We start from the raw sequence: 14,318 nt of genomic DNA, 5'->3' as shown, positions 1-14,318 counted from the left end.
CACTTGAACAGCACTAATTTTTTAGTTATCTGCTCAAGACTTTTTGATCTTCCCCACTGTAAAAAGTGAAAAATTGCTGTTTGCATTGGTCCCCGGATCTGCTTAGCATGAGATCTGGAAAATCCTTCTGTACCTCTGCTCTGACAATCTCCTCCAGCCAACATTTCCTTGCATGTCTGAGGCCATTAGGACTCACAGTATGAGAATACTCTGCATAGCTGCTGCACCTGCATTTCCCCTAGTAGCTCCACAGGAGGTTTTGTTTGCCTTCTCTTGCACACTGTGCAAACTGATCAAAGGCCTCTAGTTGGTTAAAAATGCATCTTGGATTTTACTCGAAGTGTAAAGCACTTTCTTCGTCTCAGACCTTGCAGTCTGATCTCTCATACTTCAAAGATGATGGCTTATAATTGTCTTTATGCATTTCATTGGCACCTGCTAAACATGAGTAACTGCAGCGTTCGCCCCTTCCATAACAATGGGTGGCTCCTCTAGGTTACTTGAGTGATTCACTATCTAACGTTTCCTCCAGATGGCAAAGTTACAAAGCCAGTTCTGTGATACGGCAGGGGAAAAGCTTATGTTCTCTCCCACAGCTGCCTTAGGATCAGATTACATACCGGGATAGGAACTGCATCAAATCCTGAGATCCTTACCCGGTTTTCATATTGTCCTTATCAAGACAAACACTGAGTTTAGTGGTACAAAAAAAGAAAACATGAATGAATAAAAAGTGAGTATAAATATTAAGATAAACCCTATCACATTATCTAATGTATAGAGCAGAGTAAGCTAGAAATTAAGATTCTAAAGCCTATTAAGTTTTTGTTCCCTTTAGTAGAATGTTTTTACTGAGTAATACTGAAGCAAGTAGTATTTTATTTTATGTTTTTAAAATATTGATGAATTCATTGATGGTATGTAAGTGAAGAGAACAGCATTTTTGCAAAAATAGGAGGACTAAGGCTCTGATTTTCAAAGGAGAAACTTTTTCTGAGAGATGAAGTTAAGAAATTAGTTATCAGTTTCATGTAAGCTTAATGAGGTTGCCTCTGTTGTCAGTGAAAAGAAACAGGCATTTCTCAAGTATAATTCATCCCATCAGTCATCCAGGTTGGGTAGAGGTTTCTGCCTCACCCCACTGGCTGTAGAAGAAGCTGAGATGACTAGCTTAGACAAGCTGCTTATCAGCTGCAGTTATCAGGATGATTAGTCGCCCTAGTTCAGAGTGACTTTCTATGGAGATTCAATCATTATACTCTTTGAAAGTACTGCTTACAATCTTAAGATTTGTCACTGTTCCAAAAAAGTACCTTAAATGTCCCATGGCTGATTTGTTTTCTAAGAACTATTAATATTTTTTATTCTAATATATGGCATTTTCATTGTGTGATACCAAAATCTGAATTACAGTAAAGAGTGATTACTGTTCCAGTATTTAAATATCTTTTTGATAAATGATGCTTATTGTTTCTTTTTTTCTTTAATATATAGGAAACGTGTCTCAAAAACTCTTTTCCCTGTTGCCTTGTGGGGGACTTGGGGTAAGTAGATGTTTGTTTTTTCACAAGAGGGACAGCATGCAACATATGTATTCATTCATGAATTCTTTAGCACTATTGCATTATCAGTTCAAAGTCTTCAGAAGCTGATAAAAAATGTAGAGATGAAACCTGAGCCATTATCATACTGTGTTTTCAAAGACACAGGACACAGTACATTACAATAAGCATATGGAACAGCTAGATAGGAACATATTTTGTGATAATGTGCACATTTCTTAGTTGTCCCACTTTTTGTTTTTTTACATGAGCTCTGTTTTTGAGGAAAGTAACATGGGTGCAATTGTTATAGGAAAATGAGCTTTGGAGAAGCTGCTTTGTGTACTGTTGAAAAGAAAATATAGCTTTACATTTCTCAGAAAGGACAAAAAAATTACCAAAGCTAACATGTAGCGCGAGAAGTGCTCACTAGCTGCTAGCTAATAACTTGGGTGTTGTTAAACTAATAAATTATTTGAGCATTTTTATGTCCTGTTTTGAAATGGATTCATTCTGAAACACAAGCTTGTGCATATTAGGACACAGTAGACAAAAATCTGCAGACAAAAATCTGTTGCAACATTAGGTAAAAGAATTAATCTAAATTATTGAAAAACGTGTAGAATGGAGAATTTCTACTGATGTTGGTATCATGCTCCTATTAAATTCTAGTGAAGATAATACCAGGGAGAAATAATTTTTCACATACAGGGTTTTTCCCCACAAAAGTATTCTACACTTTTGGTCCAGCTGGGTCCATCATTTACTGATGTCAGCAATATCAAATTGAAATGATGATATTACTAGATATTGATGGGCTGGCTGGGTGTCGCATATATATTTTAGTTCCCTTTCACTGTTTCTGAGTATGCAGGAATAAAGCCACAATCTCTGGAGGTCAACTTCCAGTGCAACCTTCTAAAGTTTTATCTGCTTTTATCCTTCAAAAGGATAAAAGTATTGTTGATAGTGGGGGGTTTTATTATAAGATACCCGACAGAAGAAATACTAATTTTGTAAGGTTTTAACACATGAAAAAGCAAAATTCCATTTTAGCTTTCAGTATTTAGTAATTTTTGAGGATTTCTGAACTATGGGTTAAGGAATAAAGAATCAGGAAGTGGTAATCATTCCAGCTCCTCTACTGTGGACTTAGCTTGCTGAGGATTCTGCCTAAAATTTGGAACTCGGTGACTAACAACTTGCTAATTTTGAAACTTGGGGGTCATTTCTGTATGTGGATCAGCTAACATTTCACATTGACATGTAGACATGCATGTCCACATGCACCTCTGTGCATTACTGTGTGCACATATGCACACACACATGCATATATGCACATAATTCTATATAAAAAAAAGGAATTTTTCACACTGTTGTTGCAGTTATTAAGAAGTTTAGAGCAAATTGAACAAGAGTGAATAAAGTTGAGAAAGGATGTTGTTCAGGCTTCTGAGTAAAGAGGAGCTGATGTAAAATTTCTTGACAAATCTTTTTGAAGACTTTGGAAAGTAAATAGGACTGTGGTATGCTTTGAAAATTGAAGTATAAAATTTTCCTACGAAACAAGTTATTGTGGTATTAGAAAATCATAAAGAGAGATGTGCTTTGAAATCCTTCTACTAATGAAAATATGTTGTCCATTCTAAAGCTAACACAAGTTGGAAATGCTCGGTATAACTTCATTTTTTTAAGCATCTAAATTTATCTACACTTTTTTGAGTCTGTTTGCTTTATTTCTTATTTAAAATCATGGAAATTGGATTAAAGAACATGTTGTAGAAATGGATCTTTTATTTATTTTTTTTCTAGTTGGTTTGCCTTTCTACATATTATTATTGTCAGACTTGCTGTGGGGCTCTTTTAAAGGAATGGGTTATGACCTTTTTCAAGGTAAATAATCAGATTAGGAGCTCTCTTGCAGTGATATTTAGCTGTCTGTTGGTTAAGATGAGCTCTGGGAAAGGGAGCTGCTTCAAACTGTGTGGAAAACAATTCTTAAGTTTACTTTCAAAAATGATGGCAGAAAGAAAGAAGCATTGCTACTTAGTAGCTTTCAACTTAATTGAGGGTTATAAAGCAATAATCAATGTAAAGCAGTAAGAATAGTTCATGCAAAGATTTTAAGGAGGGATGGAAGAATTAATCTTTTTTATTTTTGTTCTCATTTATTTTCTTGCTTACTTGCTTACTTGTTTGCTAAAGAATACAGTGAGAAAGTATTAAGAAATAAAAGAATTCCATTCTTGAAGGAGTCTTTATGGCTGCCTCTTGAACGATGGTTTTCAGCTCTTTGATCCTATTGTCTTCTAACCATATGGGGACCTTGCTGGCTGTTATTATGCAGCTCTTCTATTATTAAATATTATTAAATAGATTAAATAGATTAGTGGTTAGACTACTCACACAGGGGATGGGAAACCTCGGCTCGTTTCTCTCCACTGCCAGGCTGGAATTAATATCAGGGTCCCCATCTCTTAGCGGGTGTTGTTACCACTGAGGAGATCATAGATTGTTTCTGGTTGGGGACCCTCACACCATGCACTGAAGCTGTGCCACTGTTGGAAAGAGCACTGGACCAGTAAGACAGAGCATAAGTAGGATAAAGCCTATGTATCTAAGGCTATGATCTACCTATCATACATTCATAAATAACGTGAAGTCCTAGCTCTGATCCTCTGCTCCACAAACAACTTATATATTTCATGTGAAAGAATCACTGGACAAAATGGAAACTGCTCTTGGAGCAAGGACTGGAACCTAGGACTTCACAGGCATTGAAGACATAATCGGCTGGTGGACTATAAAGGCTATATCGGCATGAGTTTGGTATGGCTTGCATTGTTCACAAACAAAGGTCCAACTAACCTCCGTAACCCTGAATTCTACTATGTTATTGATTTTGTTGTTATCTTTGTTCTAACAGCATCAATAACCTGCAGTCAAGATCAGAGAGCCTCTTCTTTGGACGTTACTTACAGTTAAAGAAAGGGGTTTTTTAAGAATTTTGGAAAGCAAACAAGAGGGAGTGTCCATAACTAATACTTTCTGATCCTGTTCCATCATGGCTCTAAATCTTTTGTACCAGTGCAAAATGCATATAAAGATATTGTTTACTGATTTCCTAAACATTTTTCATCCATATGAATTTTCTTTCAAGTAGTGATAGCGACTGATTATGTCAGGGTCATTGGTGAATTTGGCTTGGTATATGTTAGGCTTTCAGAAGAAATCAAACAATAAACTTTATAGTTTTATAAGAAACTATATAAGTAATAATTAGCTACCTTATCTAAGAGCACAAAGCTGTTTCATACTGACAGCCAAACTGAACAGATCTCACAGAGAAAAAAAGCTGTCTAAATCTATCCTCCTAAATTTGCCCATAACAGGTTTTCTTTCAATGATGGTTAATTTTTTATCAGAGGACTATCCAGGGTCAGCAGTATAACATCTGCTGAACTATGGGACCTCCCTCTTGCAATAATGCTTTTTCTTCTTTTTTCAAGCTTAACATTGTTCCAGAACCAACTGTTGTTAAAGAATTCTAGTACCAGGGGTATGAAATTCCTTGTACTGGAGAAAGACTAGCAGCTCTAGGGCCAGCAGTTTTAATAACAAGAGATAGTTTCTTGCAGCTGGTCTGAGGTTTGGAATGTGAAAAGTTTTCTAGGACAGGTGGGTAGATTGCAGGTGAAATGACCAAATGAGGAGAATAATCGCAAATTACTTTTCGGTTCTGCAGATTATCAGACCATTCCACAATTTCTCATCTGTGAACAGCCACTAGAGCTATAGCTGCTCATTTCATCAATGCATCCATCTATTGCAATTCCTCCTCTTCTGTTGTACTGTGAAAATGAAAATAAGAGAAACAGAAATCTACTTTTAATGGGAGTGAGTTTCATCTCCTTGCCTCAGTCTGTCACTAAAAATAGTGATTGTTTTCCTGCCTGTTTGACCTGCTGCTGTGTGAAGAAATCTTGAAGTCATTTCTCAGCCATATTTTTTTGTCTAGTTGATAGGCAAAAAAACCCACAAAAGCAAGGAAGAGCAGGCTTTTATGATAATGTCATCATCGGCTCCCAGCTTCAAACACTTCTGCGGCTTTTGAATTGTCATTTATAACTTGGAACTGAACCGACCCATAATTCCCTTGATGCATTTAGAGAAATTGATAACAGACTGCTTCTTTTATGGCTCAGAGGAGGCAACTCCAATCACATCACTATTGGCAGTCAATATTATTTTCTGACATGGTTGTAAAAGTATAAAGGGGCTTATGGCATTTGTTTAGATGAGGAATGGGCTCTCAAGCTGTGCTGGGGTTTATGGGTCCAGATTACTGAGAAGCAAAGGGAATATGATGTTTGCAAACAGGATATGATTTTATTTAAGTTTGGGTTTCATACGTTGTTCCCTGGGGATTGTCCTGCAGACAGAAGAGAATTTCACTTTTATCATACAAAATTGGGCAGTTATCCAATCCTCCCTGCTCTCCCCCCACCCTCAGAAGACACTGCTCCAAACCTGTAAAGTCGGATCTTTCAATTGCAAGAGGAGGAGCTGGGGGAGAACACCACCCTGCAAGAAATCAGGCTTTAGCAGAATAAATATTTAGTGAACTGAACAGAGTGGTTCATGGGCTAAATATTGAGCCATCTGAATGGCCAAGTATGGCTTGTACGTGTTACGGAAAGTCCATTGCATTTCCTCTAATTTTGCTGTTATGGCAGTAAAACAGAGATGAGATGAGATTTTTCTGCTGGGAAAAGCTGGTCTTGTTTCATTAACTGCTGGCCTTGTTTCATTAACTGAAGTGTAGCTTAGATCTTTCATATCAGAAAAGAATTTGGCCTGTAGCTATCAAGAAAAGAAAAGTAAAGCTATAAAATTTCTCTACATTTTTACAAAACTTACAAAATATTCATATTTTCTGAATGTTGCATTTCTTCCTGGCATTCCTTGCTGTGGTAGCTGGACAGTACTACTTTTTGTCCTGACCACACAGGAAGAAAAGCAATAAGAAAGGCGAGATTTCACTAGTATACAACTTCAGTAATTCATCCAGGCAAAAAATTGTTTTCTGCTGCTTCTCATTCTTCCCTTGATCTTCTCAGTCTGGGCCCAGGAAGAATTTTCAGCCTTTGCACATTATGACTCTTCATTCCTCTTATTTGTATGGGAGCTAATGGTACCAGTCTGGTTCCATTACCACAGTACAATAACGTAAAAATTAAGGAAGTATTGGCGATGGCATTGTCTCCTTGTAGCAGATTTTAGACTCTGGGCTTCTTAGGGGTCTCTCCTTATATCTGCATGCAAATCTGGCTGTAAAGAAATCAGACTGCCTATGCTTTGGGCACTCAAATTAAACATCACCTCCACACAGATGTTAGTATTAACTTGTGTCCTTCCCCTATATCCCAGGCTGTACCAAAATAGGTATAGTCCTTTCATAATATCAACCAAAAATATGTCTGTTTCCTGGTTTGGGGAAAGCAATCTGTTATTCCTAGAAGCTCATCTCCTCAATATGATATGTTCCACTGTAAAATCATTAATATACCATGCTGCCAACATATTCACCTATTAGTTTAAACTACTTACCTGAGTCGCCTTATCAACCTACTGAAATTTGCCAGTTATAACATTTTGGAGCAGATTGCAGGAGACTACTGGGAATAAAGGACTTGTTTACCTCCTAAGCCCCTCTGGCAGCTTCACCATCCCTAAAGAAATTGCAAGATTTAATCAAAACAATCTCACAGGCACAGCACATTATACTTTAATTGATATATTTTGCACGACTGTTTAGGACTCAGAGTTACACGTTGTTGACTCTGTGATATTTTCTGCAGAGGTCATCAAAATATATGATCAAAAAGGCCGTCCTGGTACCACCCCAAGGCACAAGGCCAGTGGGGATGGGACTAGAGTGAGGGCTGGGAGTTTCTCATCCCAGAGCATTCAAGGGTCTGCATGCTTAGTCACTTAATGCAGTTCCAGATAAACATACTTAGGCTATCCACAGGATGAGGGAATGAGGTTGTGATGTACTACCAGCTGTGCTGGCGAACGCACTTTTTAGGTGGTATACCCCATCAATTCTGGCAATTCATGAAAGCCAGCTGTTTCAGTGGTCTATGTTTTGTAGGAATGGACCAACTGACATTACACTTTAATCAAGCTCTCTTATGCATAAAGAATTGTAGGCTTTCTAGCTGACAAGCTCACAGCTTCCTTGAGTGGCCAAACTAGAGAAGAAATAGGGAAATGAGATAAAAACTGCACATTTACATACTTTCAGTTCAGAATAACAACAGTTCTCTGAAGACTCACTTGTCCAGCTTCACATACCTAATTTTAGACAAATTACTGAAACAGCTAAAGCAGCACCCTGACCACCCTTGCTTGCCTATATAACCATTAGAGAGCCATGTGCATCACTAGAGCAGGAGTCAGTCCACCTAAGATCAGAAGAACTGACTGGAGGTGCGTGATTTCCTTCATTGACAGGGACTTGAAGCAACTAAGTTCCTAATTTTAGGCACATTCATGCTAGGAAAAAAAGTTAACAAGTGTGATAACATGAATCTGGATGATCAGAGCAGAAAATAGATATTCTTCCTTTACTGAGGTACAGAGACTTCATCTCTGGATCTGGAAAGTGCAATGGTGTTTCATCTCTGGGCAGGGAGACGATGCAACATTTAGCATATCAATACCATGGCCACAAAAAAGGAAAAAATCTCTTCATACTAAAGGGCAGACATTTTGTCCTATTCTTGTCCTTTCATGGCACTGAGGTGGCTCTGTGCCATCAACCACAGAGCTTGATGTTTAGACCAGTGAGAGGTGAAACTGTTCAACTGAGATATAGTTCCTTGGCATCACTGCAGGCACAACAGAATATTTTAGATTAGTCCCAGACTGCTATTACTTGCAGCAGGAAGGATAGAAAGCTCAGGAGTGGTAATCTGCCAACTCATCAAATACAGAATTTGGTCCCTCAGATAATTTTTTTTCCCCTTTTTAACAGAGGACGTTTTTTCCTTGGTACTAGACCAGATTAAAATTGTAAACAAAGATACAACGTATGGAACATAGAAAATTATTGTGAAGTTAATGAACTACCATAAAGTCAAATCTTTAAAGACCTTACCTCATTTTGTGCATTTCCTAATGACTGTTGTGTTGCCAAAGGCCAGCATTATGCAAAGCCTTCTTATTTGCCAGAATATGAAACATTTTTTATATATATATATACGTATGTTAAATGTAAATAGTGGAATAGTACCATATACAATTTACTAATACTATTCACTCTCCCCAGACTTAATCACACACACATATGGATTTGATGGGAATTCTGTAACTAAAGCAGAATTCACATTTTCACTTTAAAAACACATCACGTGTTTATTAATAGAATTTAGCTCCCAAGATGGACAGGAAAGCTCTCTGAAAAAGAAATATTCATGTGTTGCTTGACTGAATAAACACCAGGTTCTAGCACAGCTCCATGGTGGCCTCTAACATAAAGATCATCTACATCCAAGAAGAAAGCTGAAATGCTATGTATTGCTAAAATGTGGTCAGAAGCAAATGATGAAACTTTTAAAAAATAAGGCTTGAATTCTACACATAAAAGTTGTATTTCCTGTAACTGTATGCATTACAACCAACTACACATTGTTCTATTTGCCCATGAACTCCTGGAAACTGCATGATCAAACATAACAAGGCAGTTGCACAAGCATTTTCACACACTAATCCGTTAAATACTAAAACAAACGTCAAGTTAAATTAATAGAGTACTCAGGGTTAGGTCTGAAAGTGCAGTAACATTTTTTACAAGCATCTGGTGATATATGCCACATATCTGAGAGTTGAATCTGGGCCTAAGTGTTTTATTTATGAGTTTTTTCTAAAAACAAGTTCTAATCCACATCTAATCCATGCTATCCTCCCTCCATTCCCCCTACCAACGATCCACACACCACTGTTTCACTAAGATTTTGAGATCCTTTAGGGTGTCTAATGTATACTTTATGAGACCCAGACATTCTGAATGCCTGTCATAAAAGTTAGTTTGAGTAACTGAATCAAACTATTTCTTCTGAAGATATTATTCTATTCAGGCTTCAGCTTGACTTAGTCTGATTTTTTTCTGATTCTCATTTTGAGTACAAAGTTATTTATTTTTTAATACAGACCTCACATATTTACTTGGTTTTTTTACAAACTTTCAGGTGAATTCTTTGTATAGAAGTAGGGGTGCTGCATTTTTATTAGTGGCTGACCACCACCATCAGTAACTCTGCTAGACATTCAATTATTAATTTTTACTTGGAATTTTTTTACTGAGTATTTTCTGAAAATTGGCTTTGATTTATAATAGCTTTACAAGTTAGATCACTATTGGCAGGTAAAACTTGAAAGGTGTTAAATATTCTACATACAGTGGGTACATGTACTGTCCACATTTCTTGTTCTTGCCTGGAAAGAGGCTTTTGGGGTCAGAATTAATAGCCTCTAAAATTATTTATTATTATTGCTGATAAATTCTCCTACTGGAATTATTCAAACACAACAGAGAAGCCAATGCAAGCCCAAGTGAATTCCATGTTTTTTGTTTAAGCAATGATTTGTGATGATCCTTTGAACTATTCATTTCACTGGAGCCTAAAGATCACATCCCCTTCACAATTTATTTGTAAACCACATTGGTAGGCAAGAAAGTATGAAAAGCTGATATTCTGGGTACTCTCTATGGCAGGCATTTTAGATTAAAGCAGCTGGAAATGCCTTTGACAGAACAAATCTCTGATACAGCTGTAAAATAGCAGTAAAAATAAAGGAAGCTTACTGTACATATTTTTTTTCTAAAGTAGCCCACTTTTACACACTTCCTGTATGCGGAATTTATGGAAGAGACGTCAGCCATGCAAACTTTTTCTCCTTTGTTCCTTAACGAGAGACATGGCTGACAGGCCATTCATTAGAGGTTGTTCCTTGGAGATGATGTGCACACCTTCGCTTCTTTAGTCATGGTGAGATGAAACAGCAGCTGAGAAGCACGCTGAGGACCTTTTGCTTCTTAGTGGAAGTCACGGAGGTGATGAATGATCACCAGGACATCTGTAGGAGTGAGAGGTGAGAGCTATGAGTGTGGCACCTGGGAAGCTGTACTGCTCATGGTCAGGAGCAAAGTATTACAAACTTATGCGCTAGTATTTGCTGGCACAAACTGTCTCTGAAAATGACAGACTCCTTGCTGGAAGTGACAGCAAAATGCCACACACAATTTTTAGAGGTTGCAACACTTCAGGAAAATATTTAATTTCTATTTTCATGCCAGGGAACAAAAAAAAAAACCAGTGATGGAAACATGTTTGCTCTGGCATAAGTAGAAGAGTGTGAGACTCTGAATGCTTTTAAAGCTAAAGCACAGGAATTTGCTCTGCAATACACAAGTTTTATTAAATTGCAGTATCACTGAGGAGGTCTGTACTCTCCTATGTTATTTTTCACAGATTTCTTAATCAGTTTGTTTACTGTGTATAGCTACACTATTGTTAGCTGACTAGATTTTATTTACTTCTCAGTTTTATAACAACTTATATCAAAGGACTGGAATTTTTTTTTTTAATGTAGTAGTTTTTCCAGATTTGTGTTGAAATGTATCCATCTGAAATACATACTGGTTTAACTTCCATCCAAGAACAGTTGAGCCCAACCTCTGCTCTTTAAAGAAAGGGCAAAGAATCAGTTTAAACTCCTGCAAAGAACTGCTACTTTTTAGCTTGTTGTCCAGGGTATTGGACACATAGAATACAATCACTGCTATCAAAGGATCATCGCAGGTCAAAATTTCCATCAACAGGTAGATGACAGACTGCATTTTTGAACTATTCTCAGAGAATAAGTAGAGTATCTTTGGTACGGACATGTGGTAACCCTAGGAGGACTGATTTTGATTTTTATGATGGCAACAGTTGTGCAGGGAATCCAGAGCAGGATGAACGATTAAGTATGTTTTTAATTCCTTTTAGGAGTGAAACGAGAATTCCACTGTGGAAGCTGAATTTATGTTAAATCGCAAATTGTGTGTATGTGTGTGTGTGTGTGAGAGAGTGAACAAGCTCTAGGATGCTTTGTCAGAATCCATCCCAAAGCAGTAGCTTGGGCTCTCTATTATATTGCCATATAGTTATCAGTGGATGTATATTTAAGGCAACTTCAGAGTTTACAATAATTATTTAACAAGGAGAAATAACTCACACAGATAAATATGCAGGGTGTGAAAAATGGAAGGGTGTGTCAGACTGCGAGCAGCATCTCTCGTCAGGAGAACTGTGATCCAGTGACCATTAGGCAGATGCTGGGAGGTTTCTGGAGGAAGGAGGACTGAAACAGAGGATGAGGAGTGAAGAGGTTCTCTAGCAGGGGAAGGGACAGGTAAAGCAAAAGTAAGTTATAAATATCTTTTAAAAATGCTTTAGCATTATTATTCATACTACTCTTTTGCCTCTCTGAGGTAGGTTCCAGATAAACGTAAATAGCAGGACAAGTAATATTTTCAGTTTCAGCAACTGCAGCAATTGCAGAAAGGTCTTTAACTAAACAATCTTTCTCTCAGATGTATTTCCACATCCTTCCTCTCCACCTTCACATACACATGCCACAACCTGAGCACGGTATAAGGCATTGGTAACTTTCAAACTTTATAGTCAGTATTCCTTAATATTAACTATTCCAGCCATGAGGGGTTACGGTACAAGCTTTCTATCTGCTGAAACATCTCTGCTGCAAGGCTTCTTGTTTCTTAGCTCATTTTCAGTGTGCTTGAAGTCTTCATTGTGAAAGTCAAGTTACCACATAGATATTTCTTGCAGGAAGCATTCATATCACGTTCTTTTTGTAGTGCAAAGCAGGGAATTTCTGCACACAGGTCTTGAAACATTAGTTGCATTCAGTCAGGAAAAGTTACCTACATTTCTTTTCACTTAAGTCATTCCCTTCCTCTTTAATGCCTCCACATCCACTTCAGGGACAGGTAGCTTAATTTCTATCATCTGTAGCTTTACAGAGTATTAGCTTTGCTACACATGCCAATGATTGAGCTATAGTAGATGTGCTTGAAAAAGCCTACAACCATAGTGCTCATTCAGGAAACTCGGAGTGAAGTAAATCCATATGTGTGTTGTTAGAAATTCAGTGTTCAGTAGGGCTTGTGTTTTCTGGCTCTTGGCGCTATCATGCACTATCCTTCTTTGAAGAGCTGCAGCAGTGATAGGATTTTTGATAACAAAATGTGTAGTATGCTCATAGTTTAACACTGACATTTTGATGCTTTAAAAAAAATTTTTCTTCATTTGGTTAGACATTCAGAACAGTTTCCTACCCTGACAATTTTTTTAAAGGACTCTTAAATGGAAATAAAATATATAATTAAGCAGAAAAAAAGGACTAAGATTCTGTGTTAGCATTAAGCTACTAAGGCTCTATTTTCTGTAAATTTTGTATAACATTCCCCCCCCCCCCCCAATCCTAATCAAGATAAGGTTTTTACCGAATTCTTTGGCTGCTCCAAAGCACTTGTGGAACAAAAATAACCTCTTATAAAATTCCATCTGACTTTTTCAGTGTGTGATTCAGAAAGCATCATATTTGTCACAAATTCATGCATACTCAGCATCTAGATAGACTGTCAGATATATGTGATATATACATGAACTAGAACCAGAAACCACAGTGTCTAATCCTATTCCCTTTACTTGTATAAAATCCAACCATTTCATCTCACAGGAATAAAGAAAAGCATATCTAGTAGAATTATACATAGCTGCATTTCATATACATCTTGACAACTGGGCCAGTTAGTAGCTGTAATGTTAATGGGTTTGCCATTTATATCACTGTATTTCAACAGCAATTTACAAAGTAAACACTGAGTAACACTAAAAGAAAATCTCTGTTTAAACACCTGAAACATTTAAGGCAATACATAGAACTAATAATGATATAAAATGGAGTGAGATGACATTTTCCAGTTGTTACAGCTAAAGCGTTGGCTGTGCGATGAAAGTTTTTCTAGGTTGTTCTTCATGAGATGTTCCTCAGAAATTCAGTCTTAATTTTGCATGAATATGAAATAGAATTTGACATCTAAGTTTGTAACACTCTGCCTTTTCAGGGTAATTATTCATATGTTTATGTTAGTTTTCTTGTATTATAATAACTGCACACTAATATATGCAGCTTCAGTTAGCTGCCCCTGGCTTTGAGAGTTTACCATTCGTTACATGTACCATGCCGAAGAGATCAGCTAAAATATCTTGAATTTCCTATGTACATTTAGGTGGTTGGTTTTGAAAATTCCTCAGGAAACACTGTTTTGTTTCTTGATTGCCCATTTTTACTTCTAGTCCAGGTAAAGTTAGGTAGCAGTCATTCAAGTGGTCTGAGGGAAATTTTTCAGTGGAAGATATTTGGTCTTGGTGTCCCAGTTCAGTCTCCTCACACTCGGTTGAAAGCAGAAAATGATAAATGCTGTATCCTGGCCAATACTCAGCGTTCGGTGGTTGGAGAGACTGCTGTCTCATGTGTCAGAGCAGACAACTGTCTTGAAGGGTGGGTACTCTCAAGCTGTGGTTACAATTTTAACTTAATCGCCCTTCCTGGAAATGAATCATAGTCCCTTTGAGGATGCAGGCTCCTGCTCGTGCCCTGGTGTATGGAGCAGCTGCCATTGAATCATTTTCATCAGCC

At 37.3% G+C, this 14,318-nt stretch overlaps 1 protein-coding gene across 16 annotated transcripts in view; it reads left to right on the top strand.

Annotated features, from left to right (window-relative positions):
• HDAC9 (histone deacetylase 9) overlaps positions 1-14,318 on the top strand; it is a 498,787-nt gene that overhangs the window by 365,163 nt on the left and 119,306 nt on the right. For all 16 annotated transcript variants that reach the window (XR_008237086.1, XR_008237087.1, XM_052800654.1 and 13 more), the window contains one exon: positions 1,495-1,544. Coding sequence is in view for 14 of the 16 variants with exons in the window: in XM_052800654.1 (XP_052656614.1) it covers positions 1,495-1,544 (50 nt within the window). In the remaining 2 variants the exon portion in view is untranslated. The remainder of the gene's footprint in view (positions 1-1,494; positions 1,545-14,318) is intronic.

Source organism: Harpia harpyja, chromosome 1, assembly GCF_026419915.1.
Source record: "Harpia harpyja isolate bHarHar1 chromosome 1, bHarHar1 primary haplotype, whole genome shotgun sequence".
Classification (NCBI taxonomy): Eukaryota; Metazoa; Chordata; class Aves; order Accipitriformes; family Accipitridae; genus Harpia; species Harpia harpyja.
This window is presented reverse-complemented; position numbering and strand designations above follow the sequence as displayed.